We start from the raw sequence: 20,727 nt of genomic DNA on the forward strand, positions 1-20,727 counted from the left end.
GTGTCCTCTACTCCTGTTTTTTGTTAACTATGTACACTTAAGATTTTAAGATTACACTTGCTTTTCAAAATCCTCTTGAAATCTTAAAATACATGTCAAATTCCTTAACAGTTATTCTTTTAAACAGAATCGGCTGTCAGCTCCTAATTCTTCTTTGTTCTAGGCTGAATAGATTTAGTTATTGCAGCCTATCTTCAGAAAAAGAAAAAAAAAACACAGAATAAAACATCTTCACAAATGAGATGATGGAAATCTCACAATGTAATTGGTTTGAATGACTAATGATGGAAGGTCACAGGCATAAAACACTCTAATTCCTCATGTGTACAGGTTGTCATGAATTCAGCACTCATGAACATCACTAAAGACTCAAGTATTTTGTTTATCTGCATAGCAGGAATGACACAGTAAATAGCAGTGCAAGACACCCCCCCATACACACACACATCCACACACTTGCTGCTATGCCAACGGGCCTCAAACCCAGCCCTGGAGAGCCTATTCTGTGAGCCAGTGAGAGTGTTATTCAACCTCCATCCACTCAGTCATAATTAAACATCTGAAGGGACGCAATATTCGTTAACTTTTAATGGTGTCAAGAAGCATTGACCTCCCAAAGAAATTTATTTCTGGCCCACTAAGGATTAGGCTTGAGTAAAATATTCATATTAACTCTGATAAAAAAAAGGCCTGAGGCTTTCAGCGGCACTTCCCCCTCTACTCAGCTAAGAAACACATCGTTGGTGAAAAGCTACTTGATTCTTAACCCTACTGTTGCCCCAATATAAGTCACTACAGGTTGTTCTGCAAGATGTTCAACCTGCAGTTTCTTTCCAATGTTGTAAAAATCTACTATACCTCAAATAGCATTTTATCAGTGCTGTTGCAGTATTTTAGAGCTACAAACCTTTGCTGTTATGTATTTAAAAAGCCATGTCAAGTTTACCAACTTCAAGGTTTGTTTATTACATTCAGTGCAGTTTAAAAGCAACCCCCACCCCTCAATTAGCTTTTTCAACTGCGAGCAACTGCATCGCTAATGTACTGTTAACTCCTTCAGCACTAACAGCATGCAAAAAAACAAACAAAGATACCTAACTAACTAGTTTCAGTGGGGTATACTTAAGTGACAACTACAGGCGTGCCCAGTAAAGGATTTTATACTAGTGAAGTACAACATTGCCTCCAAGTACACTCAAGGCCTCCTCCAGCTATAGCTATTGTCCTTAAGATCCTGTTTTTTAAAGTGAATTTAGTTCTGATTCTGAGCTTGACTTCAACAGAACCAGTTATGCTGTTGCTAGGCAGCCAGTGGGCTCTTTATTGCAATTGTTTCTCCAAACTGACCGCATCTTGCTATTGCAGTAAAACAGCATTTGGAATCCCATTGAAAGTGAATGGCGGAGAGATATCCACACAAGATTATTTTACGGGTCAGCAATTTTGAATATTTTCCAACTGTATACTGCAACAGTGGTCTGCAGGTTTTCAATGCTGTTTTTCTAGATGTACATACAGTGTTGAAGGAGTTACTGCTGGCTTTCATTAAAAATCCATGCGGGAGAGAGTTAACTCTGCTTTAATCAGATCAGTTTACAATTCTTTCTAGACTATCATCTGTCCTTGTTCCACAGTCTGCTTTTTTGTCATATTAATTAATTTTCTGCTGGTGGCATCAACAACTACAACAATAACAACTTGGGGCCTTCCTGATGATCTCCATTGGTTTAGTCGATGTTACTGTCTTATGCGTTCCCTTCCCCGTCTGCCAGGCTCATAAGGGGTGAGGGTGGGGGAGAATATAAAGCTATAAACTAAATGAATCTCATCCTGGTGCACTGTGATGTTTCTACAGCCTTCCCAGGGCTTTTGAGAGCAGCCCTTTTCTAGTGTCATTTGACTGACAATAGCTTTCAGCAATGGAAGCTAGGAAAGGAAAGCAAATCCTATTTATCCATTTCTCAGCCCACTATTTAAAGCTCTGGTTTTCAAAACCACACCACCGTAATTATGGATATGTTCAAAGAAGCAGATACAGTGTCGAAGATCAAGGGACTCACAATTTTGTTTTTAATTTAAACATGATGTTAGGCCCTTTTATTTGTTTACCTTTTCAAAGGAAACTTTTTTTTTTTTTCAAAATACTGCTGGCAACCAAATGTGATAATATTAAGTGTGGATTTCTGTACTCTGTGCCAGCTTGTAAAATCCAGATGAGGTCTGCACAGCCAGCTAAATCAATAACAAACCATCTGAAATCCTTATTTTCTATAATAATGTCCTCCTGTATGCAGTTAAGAAGTGTGGATTAAAGTCATCTTTCATGTCTTGAAATTGTTCTGTATTTGCAACGTCTGCAGTAATGTATGCTCCTTTCTTTTGCAGTTTGCAAGCTATTCTCAACATCTGGTACTGCCACAGCTACTTACAATCAAAAAACAGCGTGCAGGCCTAGAGATGCTCCTTGAAATCAGGTTACTTTGTAGTTGAGCAAACGCTTCCAAAAAAAAACATCTTACCTATCTTAACTAAACCCAAGATCTACTGGGTATATATAATTTTTAATTGGATATTTTAAGTATTTTTTTATTTACGTATTTGACAGGGACAACGTACAATTTTTAACATTTATGACATGTCATAAGATGCATTGCACCCAGATTTAGCTATCGGAATAACACAAAAAACAGAAAATACTACAAATAAAGTAACATTTACAGAAGGGAATATGATTGAGCATCAGATAATTGTATACGACTTGTATATGATAATGATGGTGTGCCACTGCGATTACATAATCATTTTACATTTGAACAGATGGCTTTTTCTTTTCGTACAGTAAACTAAGCAGTGATTGCAACCGTGTATCTTAGGTTATAAATCGACTGCCATAAGGCTTTTGATTTTCCATTACTGAATAACTTTCTTAAAACATTGCAATAAGAAAAAAAGAAAATCCCTATTTTAGTCCCAGGGTTTGCACAGTGAAATACATAGTTACAAATCAATGATGTGAAAAGTAGGATCCTTTATTGTAGTCTCTCTGTATTCTGTACAGACTGGTCAGCTTCAGTGCCTGCCTATAGTTCAGATGATAGACAGACTTTAGATTAAGGATACAATCATTAAAGATCTATAAGTGTGTTTTTCTGATGATTATTAACATAGAATAACAGTTTATTATACAGTAAATGTCTTTAATACATGTTCTTCTAACACTATATAATTATAAACTGTCTAATATCATATATATATATATATATATATATATATATATATATATATATATATATATATATATATCTATATATATATATATATATATATATCTATATATAGTCTATAACAGATTACCAATAATAATAATAATAATAATAATAATAATAATAATAATAATAATAATGCCTTTAATTGCTAATGTAGTCATTTTAACAACAACTTGGAGGTACTTCATTTTAGTCATTCCTTTCATTACTGGATGTGTGGGTTCAAGTTAAGACAGTATGGTGGTCTCAACTTAGCCCCCAATGGACACTGGTCCACATCATAAAACCACCACACAACCCTATATGATTTTCTCAGTTCAGGATTTAAATGTTGGGCAGGATCTACTGTATACAGTATGTCTGAAATATAAAATTAACAATTGAAAGGCTTGTGAGCCGTCAGTTGTGATGCCAGTGTTTCTGGTTACGCCGCAGTTTGGCATGGTCAGAATCTGAGATTCCTCTCCAGGCTCTGCTATTGCAAACAAGCAAATTGTTGCCAGGACAGCATAGGATCCCCCCTCGTCCAAGCTGGGAGGCATTTTGTTTCAAGGTGTGAATATTTATTTTTATAGCTACAGACAGAAACATAGAGTGTTGCTGACTCATCTTTTCTTGGTGGCCTTGCAAAATAAAACAATGACACATTTCTCTATTAATTTAAACACTTGACTAATGAGATTAGTATTTGTGCCTCTCTTGTTTTCAACATTCTTTTTGGTCACAGTTAGAGCTGCGTAACCAATTGGGACTGGGACAATTCAATTTAAATACAAAATGTGTTTATTGGTCTTGTTAAACTGAACTAAAACTGGAAATTCACAGCAGTTGCCTTTCATGTTTTTTTTCCCTTATTTATTTATTTTTTCCTTGTACCTGATCCAACCCATAACCAAAGAGACGCACAAGTAATTTTTTTTACGATTCAAACGGATTAATTTAGAACAGATTACAGTTTTGAGGCAGGCGTCCCAGGAATTCAGTACACTTTCCAGGGTTATACAAATATAACATATGAAGCAGCACTGTACACATACACCTCAGACAAACCAAGACACAAGGTACAGTTTTTCTGTAACAAACATGAATACACAATAATATTTTGTTTGCCTCAGACCTAAAATTACCTGACATGTGGAAGATTAAGATTCTTTTGATTATTATTGGCATGGTGTAAATCAGGGACCGTTTAGATCTAGTGCCCCCAAGTTTAGATCCCAGATTGAGATTAAAAAAAAAAAAGTATGACAAATCATTAATAAAAGTAAAGTTGAATGCAAAATTCAAACTATAATAGGCAGTATTTCTGGAAAATTTCCAAGGTTGTATATTTTTTACAAATTTGTACCAATAATATCCTCATTCGGAACTCCCCTTTCACAGTACGTAACACTTTCTAATCTGCGCATTTCGAGGGTGGAGTCATATTGTAGTGCAAATTATTTGACCGTGACCGTTTCCATAATGTGCCCCCCCAGAACAATGTGGTGCCCCCCCCCCCCTCCCTCCCCTGTAGTGCACGCTCTGCTACCGAGCCTGGTGTAAATAATCAAAATATACCAAATTCAAGGTGGTGATGGACACAGCCAAAATGTTGACTTTCAGCCAGTTTGTCTGTCTAGATAGTCAAGGCAGAATAAACACGCTAGCAGACACAGCACCATTGACTCTTTAAAGCTAACTGAAGCTGTCAAGTGTCAGCATGATTTCTACCGTACCAAAGAATGAAAAGCTGAAGACACACCACTGAATTCACTACATATTTTATTAACATCCCGAGACACTGGCAGCTGCCGAAATCAATCTGTAATGTCCGGAATAAACATACTATTCAGTCTCGGACATTATTTATAATGTAAAGACACTTTTCCCTCCTTTTTCTGCAGCTTGCCTTTAAATGGCCCGTCGTACGAAAATCAACAACTGCATCAGAGTGAGAGCTCCAGACGCAGTGTAAGGAATCATAGCTGCAGTTAACTGGAGAAGGGTTTTTGCAGTTATCAATTACCTGCAGCCACTGGCCTGACTGTTGCACAAACACATAACACTGTGATGCTTCCCCTACCCTCTTATTACTCAGACAGTGCTATGCTTCATCTGTCAGGCTCTGGCCTTCCTCCGAGGGCAGGGGGAATGCTGCAGTTACTCAGAACCAGCTCTGAAAAACATTCTCATACGATATTTGTTTTTATTTCATATTACCCTGTACATATAATCATTCCGCTTTTGTACAGGGAATTAGTAGTTTACCAGAAACAAAGTGAAAATATGACACATTAAAACCATGATTATTTCTTTGGGGAGATTATTATCTGAGGAAAATCCTCTATCTTTATCTGTAAAAATCCAAATACGCCTAGTCCATGTCCCATAAATATGATTGAAACTGATAGTTATTGGTCAGTAGCATGGAAGACTAATTCGCTGTTTTGGTAACTGTCAAGTTGTCCTGTTATTGATTATACAGTACTAGGCATCTTTTAAAGATATGTAATGTCATACAGTTACTGCATTCTGAAAAACCAAAGTCAAATGGACAATCATCAATAGGTGAAAAAGGCCCTGAAAATATCATAGAAAAGAACAGGGCTCAACCTCTACCACATGAGCACATTAAAACATATTTCCAAAATCACACACACTCTCTGAACACCACTAAATACCAAGCTGAAGACCAATAAATAATGTCCTAACAGCTGTACGCAAACAACAAACATTTAAACAACAAATCAGATGTATGCCAACATCAGTCCTTTAAATATATCAATGCTCTGAGAATCCTGAATTAAACCCCATAGCTTGCAATTCTATGTCAGATTTAAAGCAATACTTTTTTCAGCAGACCATTAATGTTTGCTTTCACGTTCTGGAAATCACTTCCAGGACTGACAAAAGCAGTTAATTTCTAGTAATTTTAAGAAATTAAAAATCTAGACCTTTTTCTCTGTAAATGCAATTATCAACCGCCAATGTCAGTTACTGCACGATATGTAAAACACCACACTGCAACCTAATTTATCACACACATCATCCTTACAAATGCTATTCAACCTCGTTGATCTTGAAATTAAACAGCATATGATGCCTAGCCAAATAAAATCCTCATACAATCTCATAAATGACACTTCCATTTACACATTACACACTAAAAAGAACTTAATGAATAAAGACCACCCCCTTTTATTGATTTTTTTTTTTTTTAAACCATCTTGAATTACCACATGCCATCCACCAGAACACCACAACAACAGAATCTAACAGAATTCTGACAGGTTTTTTTTATTTTTTATTTATTTATTTATTTTTTTAAGAGCCTTTCAATAAAAATGAACTCACCTCCCAGACTGATCTATGCGTTCAGTTTTATTTGAGTGTTTTTGGTCTGTTTTATTTTCACAGCCAAGTGAAGAAGCTCTAGAGTGAGACAGTGCACTGCTGTGAACCCACCAGACTGCTCCTCCTCAGTGGAGGAAAGCAGCACCACCTCACCACATCTCCACATCGGCTGCCCACGAGTCACTGAGCTGAAAAAAGTGCTGCTGTCACAAAAAGCCAATCAACGCACTCCACATGCATTCAAGTGAACTAAGAAAAATAAAAAATATATATTTTTTTTCTTTTTCTGATTGATCCATGAAGGTCATCCCAACTGGTACACAGTATATTGTACTCGAGAACGTTGTTCACTCCAGTGATTTACGGCTATCCTACTCATTGTTAATGGGAGATGAAATTCTATTGCATTGTCAGTCAATTAGTATTCAAGTACACTGAAGTACTAGTATGTATTTATAAATATTTAGACACTTTGTGAACACCATTTATCCAAACATAGTTAATGCTGCAGCACTATTGTGCTTTTAAACGAGTTCCCCCCATTAGTGGAGAATGGTATGCTAACAAGGGACATTCCCCAACTTTTCTTATCTTCTTATGTTCTTATATAAATCACTGATGTGGCTATGGTAAGTAAAATCACTTTCTGTTTAAGATCAGCTAGCTTAAAATTATATTTACGCTGTTATGTTTGTACATTACTTTAAAGCAGGGAGGGCCATATCACTCAAGGATTAACATGTAAAATGATAGTACTAACTACGTCAGGTTCTGGATGCAAAGTCCAGGAGTGGAAGGACCAACTTTGTCCCTGTCCCTGTCCCTGTCGTCCCGCCCCCCCGATTTAAAGGGAAAACATCTGCAAAATTTCAACTTCAGCCTTAAAACTGTAATCGAAGTTTACAGAGAAGCAGCTGGTCACAGGAATTTGTTTAAGATTGCATTATTTATTATGTAATGAACAATCCTAATGTGAAATAGGTAGCGAGTGATCTTTACCAGTGGTTTCTTTTCATTTAGAAGAGTCAATTACTTGAGCTGAGCGGTTTGCAGGCTTTAGTCCACCAGGTCTGTGGTTCCAACGCTGGCGCCACCACAAGAATAAATATATTTGATTAAAAAAATATCTCAGATTATTATTTCAGATGCCTTGGCTCAAGGCATTCTCTTCGCAATTACTGTATATAATGCACCCTTATCTCCTCCTGTGCATTATGCTCTTAAATAGATACCAAATATTTATGTGTTTTCAAACCACATGGGGGAAAAAGATCCAGATAAGTAATTCTCATTTTAACAAGAGAGAGATCAACAAAAGTATTAAATAACTCATTCATCCTTCCACATGCAGCAGCTGCTTGATATGATAAGAATAGTCTTGTAAAACAATAACACTGAACAAACTGCATTTAATTCAAGTCAACAGTTCATAGGATTCTCAGTGCTGTATGTGATTTTTGCAGACCTCTCACTCAGTACTGTGGAGTTTTTTTTCTGGCTTGCCCAGACTCCAACGTTATTTAGTTTGTTTTAGCAATTCATTAACATCAAAGGGTTAATGACATCTTGCAATTACTTATGTCAGAGATCTGAAACAGTCCAGTGCATGCCTTTCTGACTTCATCATTTAAAAGGGACACTGTACTGAGTATATATTCTTTCTGTATTGTTTTATAAAAATGAATGTCTGTGTGGGATTTATATATATATATATATATATATATATATATATATATATATATATATATATATATATATATATATTTTTTTTTTTAAGCAGTGTTACAAATGCCCTTCCTCTGTAGTCATAAATAATCTAGCTAAATGAAATATTTAAACATCCTCGGCCTCTATACTATTTTTATTCAAATGTTTAAAGGCAGCCTGTGTTTGATTTAATGTGGCTTAGATCTGAGCGGAAACCTTAAAATCAAATATAAAAATATGTATTGATTTTATCTAAACACAATACAAAACACTGACTGGGGCGCAGACATGTGGACTCTTTGTGGAGTACTAAGGTTCGTTAGGAGAGCACCAAAGTGTTGGCTACTCTGTTAGATCTAAAGGTACCGTACTTTGAATGACAAATCAAAGCTAAAATGTTTCTAAGAACAAGATAAATGATACAAGTCAAGGTTGGACGTCTGAAACATAATTTGTTTTTGAGCTCTCTGGGTTACAGAGTCCTTCAGGTTTGTTAAGACAGACTTCGCTTCCACAGCTGTTACCGTCCCGTATAACAATGCATCATAAAATGTCTGTCAATCTCTTGTTTGTATCTGTCACGTGGAGCCCTGTACAGTATATCGCTAATTGAATCATTATGCATTTATGAATGTGTCACAGTAAAGAAAGTCCCTGAATTATCCAAGATTAATTGGCCATTGTATATAGTTATTTTCTCCTTCAATTCGTATTCTTTTAATTCAACGTCAAAAAACAAACGAACCTAAGAATGCATTGAATATTGCTATACCTTGACAGCCTGTGTTACAGTTCTTAGTTACTTGTCCAGGAATGTGACTTCCAAAGAAAACTCAGCTTCCTGCCACTACAGTGATGAGAGTTTGGCGTTTATCAGCTGCGGGCAGGAAGCCTTCGTTCAGTTTAATGACCTTGACTAAATGAGATAGACCATTCGCCAGTTAATGGGAAATGCATTTGATCCCCCCCCCCCCCCCCCCCCACCCCCACCCCCACCCCTGACGCTGCTTTGTCAACAATAACAACTGCACAGCTGGGTTGGGTTCTGTCAAAGTTTATAAAAAAAGAGATGCTCAAGCGGCTTCTAAAAGGGGGGGGTGGGGGGGATGGCTTTTATTAATTCATTTTTCTAGAGGGAAATGTGCAGCTGTATTTTTAAATGCAGTTGTTTATGCTTTACTGAATTTGCCCATCAAAAACATGCAACAACTTTGTACTGACTCATCTATATTGCATAGTGGATATATTTAGAGCCAAGCTTCCTTCTACAATGCATACAAAGCTCTAGATCCCAGAGGCAGGAAAATACAGACTTTACTATCCCACATATTTGATTATAGAACTTACAGTGCTGTGTACAGTATGTGATACAATGGAAGTGATGAAAATTGCACTATGGTGATACAGTATGGTACTGTTGCTCAGTTTTGTTTCCATCTGTTGAATACAGTGGTTGTTAAAAGATATTCCGTTTTGACATTGATTTGTATTTATTGATGTATTTTATGTAGTAAAATAATTGTAGCAAAATAAGAATTAGTTCCACAAAATGTCCCTGCCATGCACATCTATTCATTTTGTAGATCTGCAAGGTGCAGTTTTAAAAGAAACGCAAGTTACAGCAAACATGGATTTTCAAAACTTGATATCTGGTATTACACTAGGTTAAAGAAAACTCTGTTCACAAAACATGCCTTTATACTGTCTTGTACTTCCTAGGTCATTTCACCTGGAGAATGAAAGTGTCCCCACCCCTTCACTGGCTTCTTTCCTGCTAATAACCAATCAGCTGCTTGCCCCATTGACTGACATGCTTGAAATAACCCACTGAGTGCAAACAGAGAACACAAGAATAAGGCATAGAAACTGAGCACTTCCTTTAAGACAAAGTAGCAGCAGAAATCATGTATTATCATTTTCTTTTAACTGCACAAAATGGAAAAATGATGATGGGATTATTTTGTCAGATACAATTACTTTAAAGCCATTTCAGGTGCATTTCTTGAGACAAGCAAACAACAAGTAGACACAAGGACAGGCAGTAATGCACGTAATACACCTGAACCACACTTGCAGCACACCCGCACACATTTGAACTGATGTGGAAGCAAGTGCATGACGGCATCACCTTTGAAATCAGCTGGTAGCAAGACATCCCTGGAGGAGACGGAAGACAGAGCAATGGGACGTAATCATTTTTGAAGCTGTGAGGTGGAAAGTATTTTTTACTCTAGTTTGCAAGACATGTATAAAATTAAAGCCCAAACCAGACATGAACAGGGACAGCGTTACCATGAACATGCACAGGATCCAACAATATGAATTACATAACTTAGTAGAAAATCATGTGTTCGTCCATATATGTACACTATATTGTTATATTGGGTAAAACACATTTAAAAAAAAAACGTGCTACCATGTAAATGTACTGATAAAATATTACTTAAATTATTGTCCAGCATTTATTTTTTCATCTTGCATTTAATTAACTGATTGTAAAGTATCTTTTGCACATGTACATTAAGCAACATGGAAAGCGTGGTCCATCCCTAACCCTCAATCATTATTATTATTATTATTATTTATTTCTTAGCAATCATGAATTCGGAAGTAAAACTGGAAGACTTGACTTTCTCTGAGTTCTACTCCACCCTGTACAGCTAGCAGTACGGTATTCATGTTGTTGCTGCTTGTTTTATAGTTCACGCTTCATTCCCTTGGATTACAGCTGGGATTCCCAATAGAGTTGCTATCTAGCGAAGTCAGGGGGTCTGCTAATGTCACCATATTCAATATTTGGATTAATCATTTTCAATAACATGTTGGTTCGCTTTAATTTCCCACCTGGCTTGGAGACAGGGCATGTAAAGAGGGCTCTGGCCAATCCTCTATAAGTGTACCTAATATATTTTATTTAAGCTCTCTGGCTCTGGAGTTTCCTGATCTTGTCAGGTGGCACATTTTAACTCCCAGATAAATTTAACTCAACTGATACAGATAAAATTGCCTTTACCGATGGCCAACGGAGGAGCCAGACAGAAGCTGCCATGAAAGATAAAAGCTCTCTGCAGCATGTTTATTTTAAATGAGCTTTCATTTTCATGTTTTTATTTGTCATTTACAACACCGCATGTATAGCATAAGCCATCTAGTCGGGAAGTATTATTGGTCAGGGAAACCAAAAAGCTAAATAAACATTGCCTTATTTAATATTACCCTGATTCTAAATGTTACATAATATCACACCCCAAGAGCTCCCCCGAACAATCAGTCATAGGATTAGTATCCAGGATTTTTCAATATATTCAGAATAACACAGTATAGGAGTATATGAGATCTTTGGCAATAATACCAAGATGGGGTTTGTAAGGGTATGTGAGATTCAGCACCAGTTGCATTATGTGCAAAGAACAATGAGAAAATATATTTAACAATCAATGTTCATGATGTAAGAAGAAAACACAGCATACTAACCTTAAGAAAATCAATTCAAAGGCAATCTATTTAGAGCTATCCACTGATGGCAAATCAGAGTAGGGTGGTGGTTTGAGCATTTGATCACACACTGAGAGAAAGCAGAATGAAGCTCTTCAGACAAGCTCTGCTAGACCAGAACAATAGAATGCACACATTCTACAGCCTTTTACCTACAGGTATATTGCCCACCACTGTTGATGAAGCACGTTTACAGTATAGGTACTACTTTCTATAGAAATCTCAATTGATTTTCCCAGTGTAAGGTAGAATCGAAGACAGACTTCAATGAGCTCAATCCATTTCTAAAGCTAGGCTTGTAATGAACTGAGAATAAAGGGGCATCAAGGAAACAGTGGACTGTAAATGAATTCTGGGTTAGTAGATACAATGTCATCAGGAAAAGATGTATCCTAAATGAAGCTGTGAGATTTTCAGAATCTCACACAGTACAATTACAACGATGACTACTTTTTTTTTTCTTCTTTTAAACCTCCGACACTAAGCTAGCATAGGATGAAGTGAATTAAGGCCATCCCTAATCAAGAGTTAAAAATAAATTGGTATTACTGGGTTCAATTTCTTATTAAAGGGCTGAGGAAACCATGGACAAACCGGAAATGTATATTTTTTGTAAACATGTTTTTGAAGTGCATGTGAAAGGTGTCTGGACAGTTGTCAAAGCTGTGTGCCCTTGGTAAAAGTGATTCCTGTGATGGTACCTGATAGAATCATGGACACTGCCATTCTGATGCACTGAGAGGAGATCTAAACTCATTACACTCTACTTACACTGTGCTCTTTGCTGTGATGCCATTTGAGAAATGCCTTTTTATTTAACATTTTGGAAAAAGTAGTCAGCTAAATACCTCAAGTGGAAATTGATCATGTCCTCAGACTTACATGTGTGCCTGTGGCCCAAAAAAAACTTTGAGGACCACTGTGCTAAATTGACTTGCACTGAACACTGTTCTCTACTTATCCATAGTGCAGGAACAATTTACCCACAATCCCCCACAGACGTGCTCTGACCCTGCCCACCCTAATGCCTAGCCTCTCTGAGAGGCGATATTTTGTTGTTTGTGATACAGATTACTGTGTAAAAAGGAGCTTGACCTTCATCACCAACCAGATCAACTACAGATTACTAACTGGATTTGAAGCAGCTATGAGACGTTTCATATCCAATTCATTTCCAATTGCCAATCCACTGAGCCAACCAGCTCCAGATCTGATTTACTACTGCAGCAAAACCACTGAGGGGCTGGGGAAAAAGTAACCTAGTACATTGGATCTGTCTCTGTTGCTATACTTAAACTTGAGAACAATTCATATGAAACTATTGCAAACTTTTATTTTATTGTACCATCAAGGATCCCACACACACACTTAATGAAAGGAAACCAAATTAAAAAAAAATAATAATAATACAAGCAAGCATTTGACATAACAATGAAAAGCCAAGTTTCATCGATTTACACTCCAGGCTGTTCCAATGTTTGTAACCATCAAACAAACTATGAACTATTTAACAAATCATCAAGCTCACTTGATATGCATCTATATGTAGTGCCCAGCAAACTGGGTAAACCATGGGTTAATAATGTTATGAACTAGAAACATAACATCAAAAATAGAAGTATTTCTGATACACTAACAGATTAATATATGGCAATCTGGACCACCAAATTTGAAATTGAGTGTGCTGGATGCATGCAATGTAGACTGGACTGTAACTCTAAAATAAACTTGCAAAATGAAATTTAAATAAAAACACTTATGCAGATGCACATTCTAAATTGGCCAGCATTACCCTGTGACTTAATCTCTTGACACCAACATATTAATGTCTACTGCCTCCTGCCATTAAATCTGACATCCGCTGCTTACTGTATACGGTATAATGTATATCTTAAACACAGCATTACAGTCAAAACTGAGCTTTTAAAGGCAGCCATGAAATATGGCAATGTTCATTTGCAAAGCAAATATGAACTTCTAATTTCATCAATCATTCATTTACCTGCTGAATGTTACAATGTATAGGTGCATTGTTACAATGTAGTTTCCAATTTCGGTTTTATTGACGATCTATGCAATCCTTTTACAATTGCAGAAAGCAAACCTTGTTGATGGTCCAGTTTTAATTGCATTCTAAAAAGCAAAGGTAGTTTTACCTGCAGATAACTTAAGGTCAATTAAGACCCACCTCTATTTATATTTATATTTAAATTAATTCAAGGTCACAGCACTTAATGAAGAACCATGTATGATTTGAAACTATGGAAATTACATCAGTTTGCAGTAAATGCAGACAGGGACTGTTCACACAAGGATAAATCTCTGTAAAACCTACTAATTCAACTGTTTTAAAAACTTTAACATTTGGCTTTAATTAGATACCATGTCCCTTTATTTCAGACAAGAACAGACTGAAATGAGATGAATGAATAATGCATGGTCTACCTGACTGCAATTTTTGCTTTACTATTGTTAAGCATGCAATTTGTCCTTTTTTGGACTGCATGTCATGCATTTGACTTTGCATTTCGAAGAGGAATTGGGATTTGAATTTAGGCAGGAATTAAAATTGTAAGGTCCTACAGTTTTCTCTGATGCATTTCTCACTTGAATGCTTAGCAGATCCTCCAAGCACCCCAGAAGAACCTCAGCACTTATCTCTGAACTACAAAGATGTACCATTCTGTCAATAGTTCTGTCAACACGTTATGATGAAAATGGTATTCAAAATAAAAACGCGCAATTTAAAATAGCAATGGGGGGTATTTTTTTTTTTTGCCTTTCTGACAGCACTGAAGATGAATGCAGTACATTTGTTGGTCATTATTGCACGTTATTTATTTTTCTCTTTATTCACGGTCCTCCACACACCGCCCTGCCAGTATGCATTAACCTTGCTCTGGGCGTGACATCATGCTCATTTAATGTCTGTTGCTAAGGTGACAATCACTGCCAGTTGTGATTCAGGCCAAGGGAGCGGTTGATACTGTATAAGACCGTGGCTTACAGTACCTGTCTGTGTCCCCCATCACCTCATTCACCCCCCTCTGGATCACATCGCGTGAGGAGGCCAGGTCTGGAATGCGGTTCATATTGCGGGAGTACACATTGAGCCCTCCATCAGTCAGATATCTGAAAAGGAAGCATCATTTAGTATTTAGTAATTATACCATGTTGTTAAGTTTCCTATCTATGTATCTATTTTATAATACATATATGTTTTGTTTTGTCAAAATGATGGCAGGGCAACTTCTCAAACTCCCTAGGGTTCACACAAACTGTTTAATTAAATGTGTGACTGAAGGGGTTAACATCTATTAATTAGCAATTAATATGTTTACAGAAATAGATTTTTTTGTTGCTGTTGTTTTTTGCAAAACAAATAAAAAAATCGAATGGTTTTCACTGAAACAACAACCCATTGTAGTAAATACAGTTTTAATCAAATCCTAATATACTGTTAGGTATGAAGGGAGATACAGGTGAAACATGCTGTTTGCACAAAAAACAAACTACACAAGCATCATGCTACTATTGCAGAAGTCCAGGGATTATTATAATGAAACAGACTTCTTTGATTGAGCTCCACAATCATTTATAACTGGGAGAGAAGGGCCAGACAGAGTACACACAATAACATCTTGTCTTTTATACTATTAGTGCACTGAAGCTCAATGTTCTTTTTTCAGCATCTCAGAGCATTGCAGTTTGTCAGTCAAATAGGTATTTTAAATGTTACACCTCATTGAGACACATATTTACGTATGAGTAGAACTGTACTTCTCAATGCATGTTGACTACCGGCTTGTGATGCTTGAGAACAATGAACATTAAATTGCACACAAATTTATATTGAACTCACCCTAGATTTAGACAGCAACAAAATATGACAAGTTTCCCTGGACTTCTATTCATTTTGTTTTAATTATAGTAAAGCATCTCCCAGTAGGATATTGCCATGTACTGAACTCTGTTATTACTGATGCAGACAAGCAGACTATAGTGCAAGTGTTCCTATTCAGCACATATTACAGTTTCAGCACGTCTGGATAAAGTCACCAGCGTATTTTATCATTGTGGTAAAATAATATTTTTCATCTCTAACAAACTCGCTGCTTCAGTGGTGAAGAAATTATCAGTGTGCTTTTCTAGTGGTCATCTCATTACTCATTGCTCAGACAAGCTTAGACTTGGCAAATATCCATGAATGCTAAAACAGTAATAAATGATGATTGGCTGAGTATGTAGACAATTTGTGGTGGTTCAGCATGGTATTAGCAAATCACAGTGTTCCTGTCTCTCTTCCATCTCTTTGATGTTCACACATTTCAATGTACAAACTAAAGAAAATAACACATGCATTACCTGTTCCTAACCCTGATTGCTTTAATATACAGAAATGTTATTTTTGAAATTGCAGGTTTTGCATGCAAATTACAAAACTACCTCAGAAAAAAAAAGAAGAAAAAAAACTGGGAATTTCAATGTTGCTGTTTAATAGAAGTGTAATCCAGAGAGAGAGAGAGAGAGAGAGAGCGAGAGAGAGAGAGAAAGAGAGAATGTGCGTGAGAGAGAGAGAGAGAAAGAGAGAGAGAGAGAGAAAGAGAGAGAGGGAGAGAGAGAATGTGTATGTGTGTGAGAGAGAGAGCGATAGAGAGGAGGGGGGGGAGGGGGGTGTTACTTACCCACTGCTGATTTCATCTGTCCTCATGTTCTTGCTGAGGAGGTCCCCATCGCTCATGTAACCCGTCACATCCACCTCCTCAGGCACGTCAAGGTCCCCTCCTCCCTTCTCGCTCAGGTCCATGTGAGTCAGGTTCCCGGCCCGGGCTCCCCCCGTGGCTCTCCGCAGGGGGGTTGTGTACATGAAGCGCGAGGGGTCCGTGTGCATGAAGCGACTGCTGTTGCTGCGAGGTGGGTATCCGCTGGGCAGTGAGGGGGCGTCGCCCGCCTGCAGCCTGGGACTTGACTGACCCAGCCTCCAGGCCATGGGTGACGATCGGCTGGTCAGGCTAGGTATACTCCTGCCGTTCACCTCCGTGGTCACTGTGCTGTCAAATGTCGTTTCCAACGTGCTGTCGGGGCGCAAACCAGAGATATACAAGCATGAGAGGCACAATGATGTAGTCTGGTTTCACAAATCAGAGAACTGAAGAACAGCATTGTTTTTTATCTGGTTTTCTGATTTCTGAATATTTTATTATTCGCGTTCACTTTGAACTTCACAAACTCTAAGACCTATGACTAAACTTAAAACATAAACTGATATTTTTACTGCTTGCAGTTGTGTGTTTTTTTAACTTTTGTATTGTATTTTGTTAAAGCAGATCATATGCCAGTGTTTTGTTTGTTATTATTCTATTTTACTGTTGCAATTCTATTAGTGTGCTGTTCTAGCTCAAATCAGCCAGCTGCCACAGGTAAAATGCCTTTGCAGAAAATATCTGTTGTGACCGGCAATTGGAGATAATCTGCATGAGCAGGTGGCATTTTAAGTCATTAATATTTGAAATGGATTTGAACAAGCATTAAATGGCAAGCAGGTGATCATCTCCAGATTCCATTATGGTTTACTAGCCCGTTTGGGACAAATGACACCTGCAAAATGATCAGGCAATGAGCCAACGATTGCACTATTAGTTCTAACCACTCATCTGCACATACGTTTGAAAAATATCCCTAAGAGTTACATTATAAAATAGCCATTATAAGATACTCCTCTTGGTGTGAAATGGAACATGCATGGGGAGCTACTACACAGATTTCTGACTCTTGTATTTCGATGTGTTCCACAATATGCAACATGTCTAGGAATTTAGTTTTGATTTATTACTAGCACAAATGGTGTTTTGTTCAGCCCCCAATCAGTGACCACATATACCTACACCTTACGTGATGACAGTGAAAAGTATCAAAAGAAGAATGCAAATGAACGATACTGTGCTGAAATTAGTGTGTGTTCTTCAACCAGGTAGCCAAAGCACAACAAGCTTCCGAAACATCACCCAGCTTGCAATGCTTTTCCCACAGATTGTTCTTAGAAATATGCTGGATAGCCAAGAAATTGAATTTATGCAGTACCAAGTGACTGACTTGACAGATCTTAGACAGAATCTAACTGTTGATGAATACTGGCATAAAATTACACTCTTGTCTACACCTAGCAGAGGGCCTTGCTTTCCTACACTTGCCAAGGTTGCCATTAATATGTTGGCTTTGCTGCACAGTACTGTAAAATTAGAACACGTTTTTTCTCAAATGAACCTTGTAAAAACAGACGTAAGAAATCAACTGTCTACAGACGTTCTGGGTCAAATTCTGAGTATCAAGACTGCTGTTACAAATAGCACCAGCTTCAGACCAATGAAGCAAACGATCTAATCTGCAAATGTGTCCATGTATGACCATAAGTAAATAAGACCTAAATAAATGTAAGTACATCAAATAACATATTTTATGTATTTTATTGTTTCCATTTTTTAAAAATGATGTCAGTAAAAACAATAGCGTCAGTAAAAAAAAAAAGCCTTTGCAAAAACCCTGGGGTTTATATGAACACAGCATCTGTGTGTTTCTATTTAAATAGATGTTGCTAAATTGAAAGTAGCGCACTGCAATCTGAACAGGCAGCTCGATCAATATCCATACATTATGTGAAGATGACTGGAATGAAAATATGTGGCTTCATGAAGAGAAAGAGCTTGACAAATTTTACACCAATCAGTTTGATTCATTGTTTGATGGTTGTAACAAGACGGCTTGCAAATGGTCTGCACAGAATTCCTCCACACAAATAAGAATGATGGGTCTTATGAAATGTTCCCGGTTAGTTGTTAATAAATAAATAGATCGACAATGTCTACAGCCTATTTTTTATATCACTGTGTCCAAATCTATACTTTTACAAATACAAAGTCCTACAGCTCAATTATATTCAGTGAGTAAGAGATAGTTAATTGATTACTTTAGAAATATGATGTTAAGGAGGTGGTACTGATGATTCAGTAAGTGTTGGGACTCACAACACAATATTGGCTCCTGGCCTACTTCAGGACAATATTCCTGTAATGTTGTTTGACATCAACAAAGAGATAACACTTGTGTTTCCCCCCTACAGTCTCCCAGTGTTATGGTTTTGACACTGCTTGGAGTACCTGTGACTGATCTGGGTCCCTCTAAGGCTGGACATTGTCTCTTCCAAGTTTTGCCTCAGATCTGCAATGTTCTTCACTGTTCGCATTCTTCTTGTTTCAGGGTCCTCCCCTAGAAAACAGAACCAAGATAAAACTGATCACGTTAAGTAAAAAAAATAAAATAAAAAACAACACTGGAAACTCTTACATATAACAAACATGTCATTCAAGTTACCACCAAAAACATAAAACAGCATTTGCAGTTTGAAGTGACTTTGAATAGGGGAGTCAAGTTAAATAGAAGTCTCAGTTTATACAGTACTGTGCAGCGATTCACTAAATGTGTAATCATAACAAAACAGAACAGCCACTACATTAATTTGGGGAGTTGTTGACTTGCTTTCATGATGCATGCTGTCAACCCAGCTCTAAGATACTAATGCACTGGCTAATCCCACTGAATAACATAACACAGATACATAAAAAACAAAATAACCATGACACCACAGTCATAGTATGCACATGTAACATATATGTGTGGCATGCAAGTACAGTGGATGCACAGACTGCACGGAATTTTAAAGAATGTCTGGTAACTCTTTAGATTACTGAGCATGACTAGTCATTTAATTACACTGTAATGGATGGGTAATTACCGATGACTACTGCTCTTCCTTGGTAACTACTGTGCAAATGCATTATGCACTTATTCCACCTCTAGTAAAACTTGTGTTTGATATACAGGTGACCCCTCCATGCATTCACAAGCTTATGATAGTCTTTGCCTTTAGCAGGTTTGAAGATAACTTCAGATCTGTGTAAAAAGGATGTGTTACTGCAGCTTTACAAATAAAGCTGATGCAAAGAATCTCATCTCTTACTGTGTCAAAATCTGCAGTCCTAAGAGACTGTCTACATTCAGTAGAACTCATCCTGTTCATGCTTCTCCTCCTACAAATACAGTCTTACAGATCAACTAGAATGACCCATTTCTGTGACCCATTTCAGTGATGAAACATTATCAGCTAAACCTCAGTCTCACAGACTTACCAGAAATCTGGGTACCGAAACCACCATGTTAACCAATTTTATATATACACTGTATAAACAAAAGCTACACAGCACTGAACTGCAGTTATGATCTTTTTTAAATTTGGAACTGGGAACAGTAATTACATTCTGCATGCCAACGTGTTCTTTCATCTTTAAAAATGATAACCACCAATGTCTTCAACACTACAACTTTTCATACAGCAGAAAATAATGCTTTGGTTAAAAAAACACATTTAGACAGAGAACATTTAAAGAAATAAGTAGATAAATGGACATGTGTGTCTAATGCTGACCAAGCTACTGAATAAAACATGTAAGCAAACAAAAAAAAAAGTACAGTGTCTTCAGCTAGTGTAATGAAGAGAAGCAATCTTACTCTCTCCAGTAGCACCAATTATGCAGTGCATTCTGTTCACTTCATACATCCGGAGTTTGTTATAATAGTGGCTGGATCATATTTTATAAGACCAAAACAAAAATGCTGCTAAAAGAATTGTTTGCTGTTATGCTTTATTATATTTAAATGCTTAGGCTTCAATTAAACATGAGGAATTAAATATCACAAATATAAAGCAAGATGGATGTCACAAAGTATTATGAAAGCATTCCTAACCATATACAAATATGCAATGTACTATGTATAATTATTAGACCAGAACGTGATGTATACATTAGGAGAATTGTTCATGTTTCATCACAGACATATGAAAGCTAATGCAAGCCAATGCAACATCCAG

The 20,727-nt window shown here is 37.0% G+C and overlaps 1 protein-coding gene across 13 annotated transcripts in view; it reads right to left on the minus strand.

Moving 5' to 3' along the window:
* The window catches only part of LOC117415139 (neuron navigator 3-like), a 283,877-nt gene that overhangs the window by 39,051 nt on the left and 224,099 nt on the right, over positions 1 to 20,727 (minus strand). For all 13 annotated transcript variants that reach the window (XM_059027613.1, XM_059027614.1, XM_059027603.1 and 10 more), the window contains 3 exons: positions 18,959 to 19,067; positions 16,490 to 16,879; positions 14,817 to 14,936 (listed from right to left, as the gene is read on the minus strand). In XM_059027613.1, coding sequence (XP_058883596.1) covers positions 14,817 to 14,936; positions 16,490 to 16,879; positions 18,959 to 19,067 — 619 coding nt within the window. The remainder of the gene's footprint in view (positions 1 to 14,816; positions 14,937 to 16,489; positions 16,880 to 18,958; positions 19,068 to 20,727) is intronic.

The sequence above is a fragment of the Acipenser ruthenus genome, chromosome 7 (genome assembly GCF_902713425.1).
Source record: "Acipenser ruthenus chromosome 7, fAciRut3.2 maternal haplotype, whole genome shotgun sequence".
In the NCBI taxonomy this organism is placed as follows: domain Eukaryota; kingdom Metazoa; phylum Chordata; class Actinopteri; order Acipenseriformes; family Acipenseridae; genus Acipenser; species Acipenser ruthenus.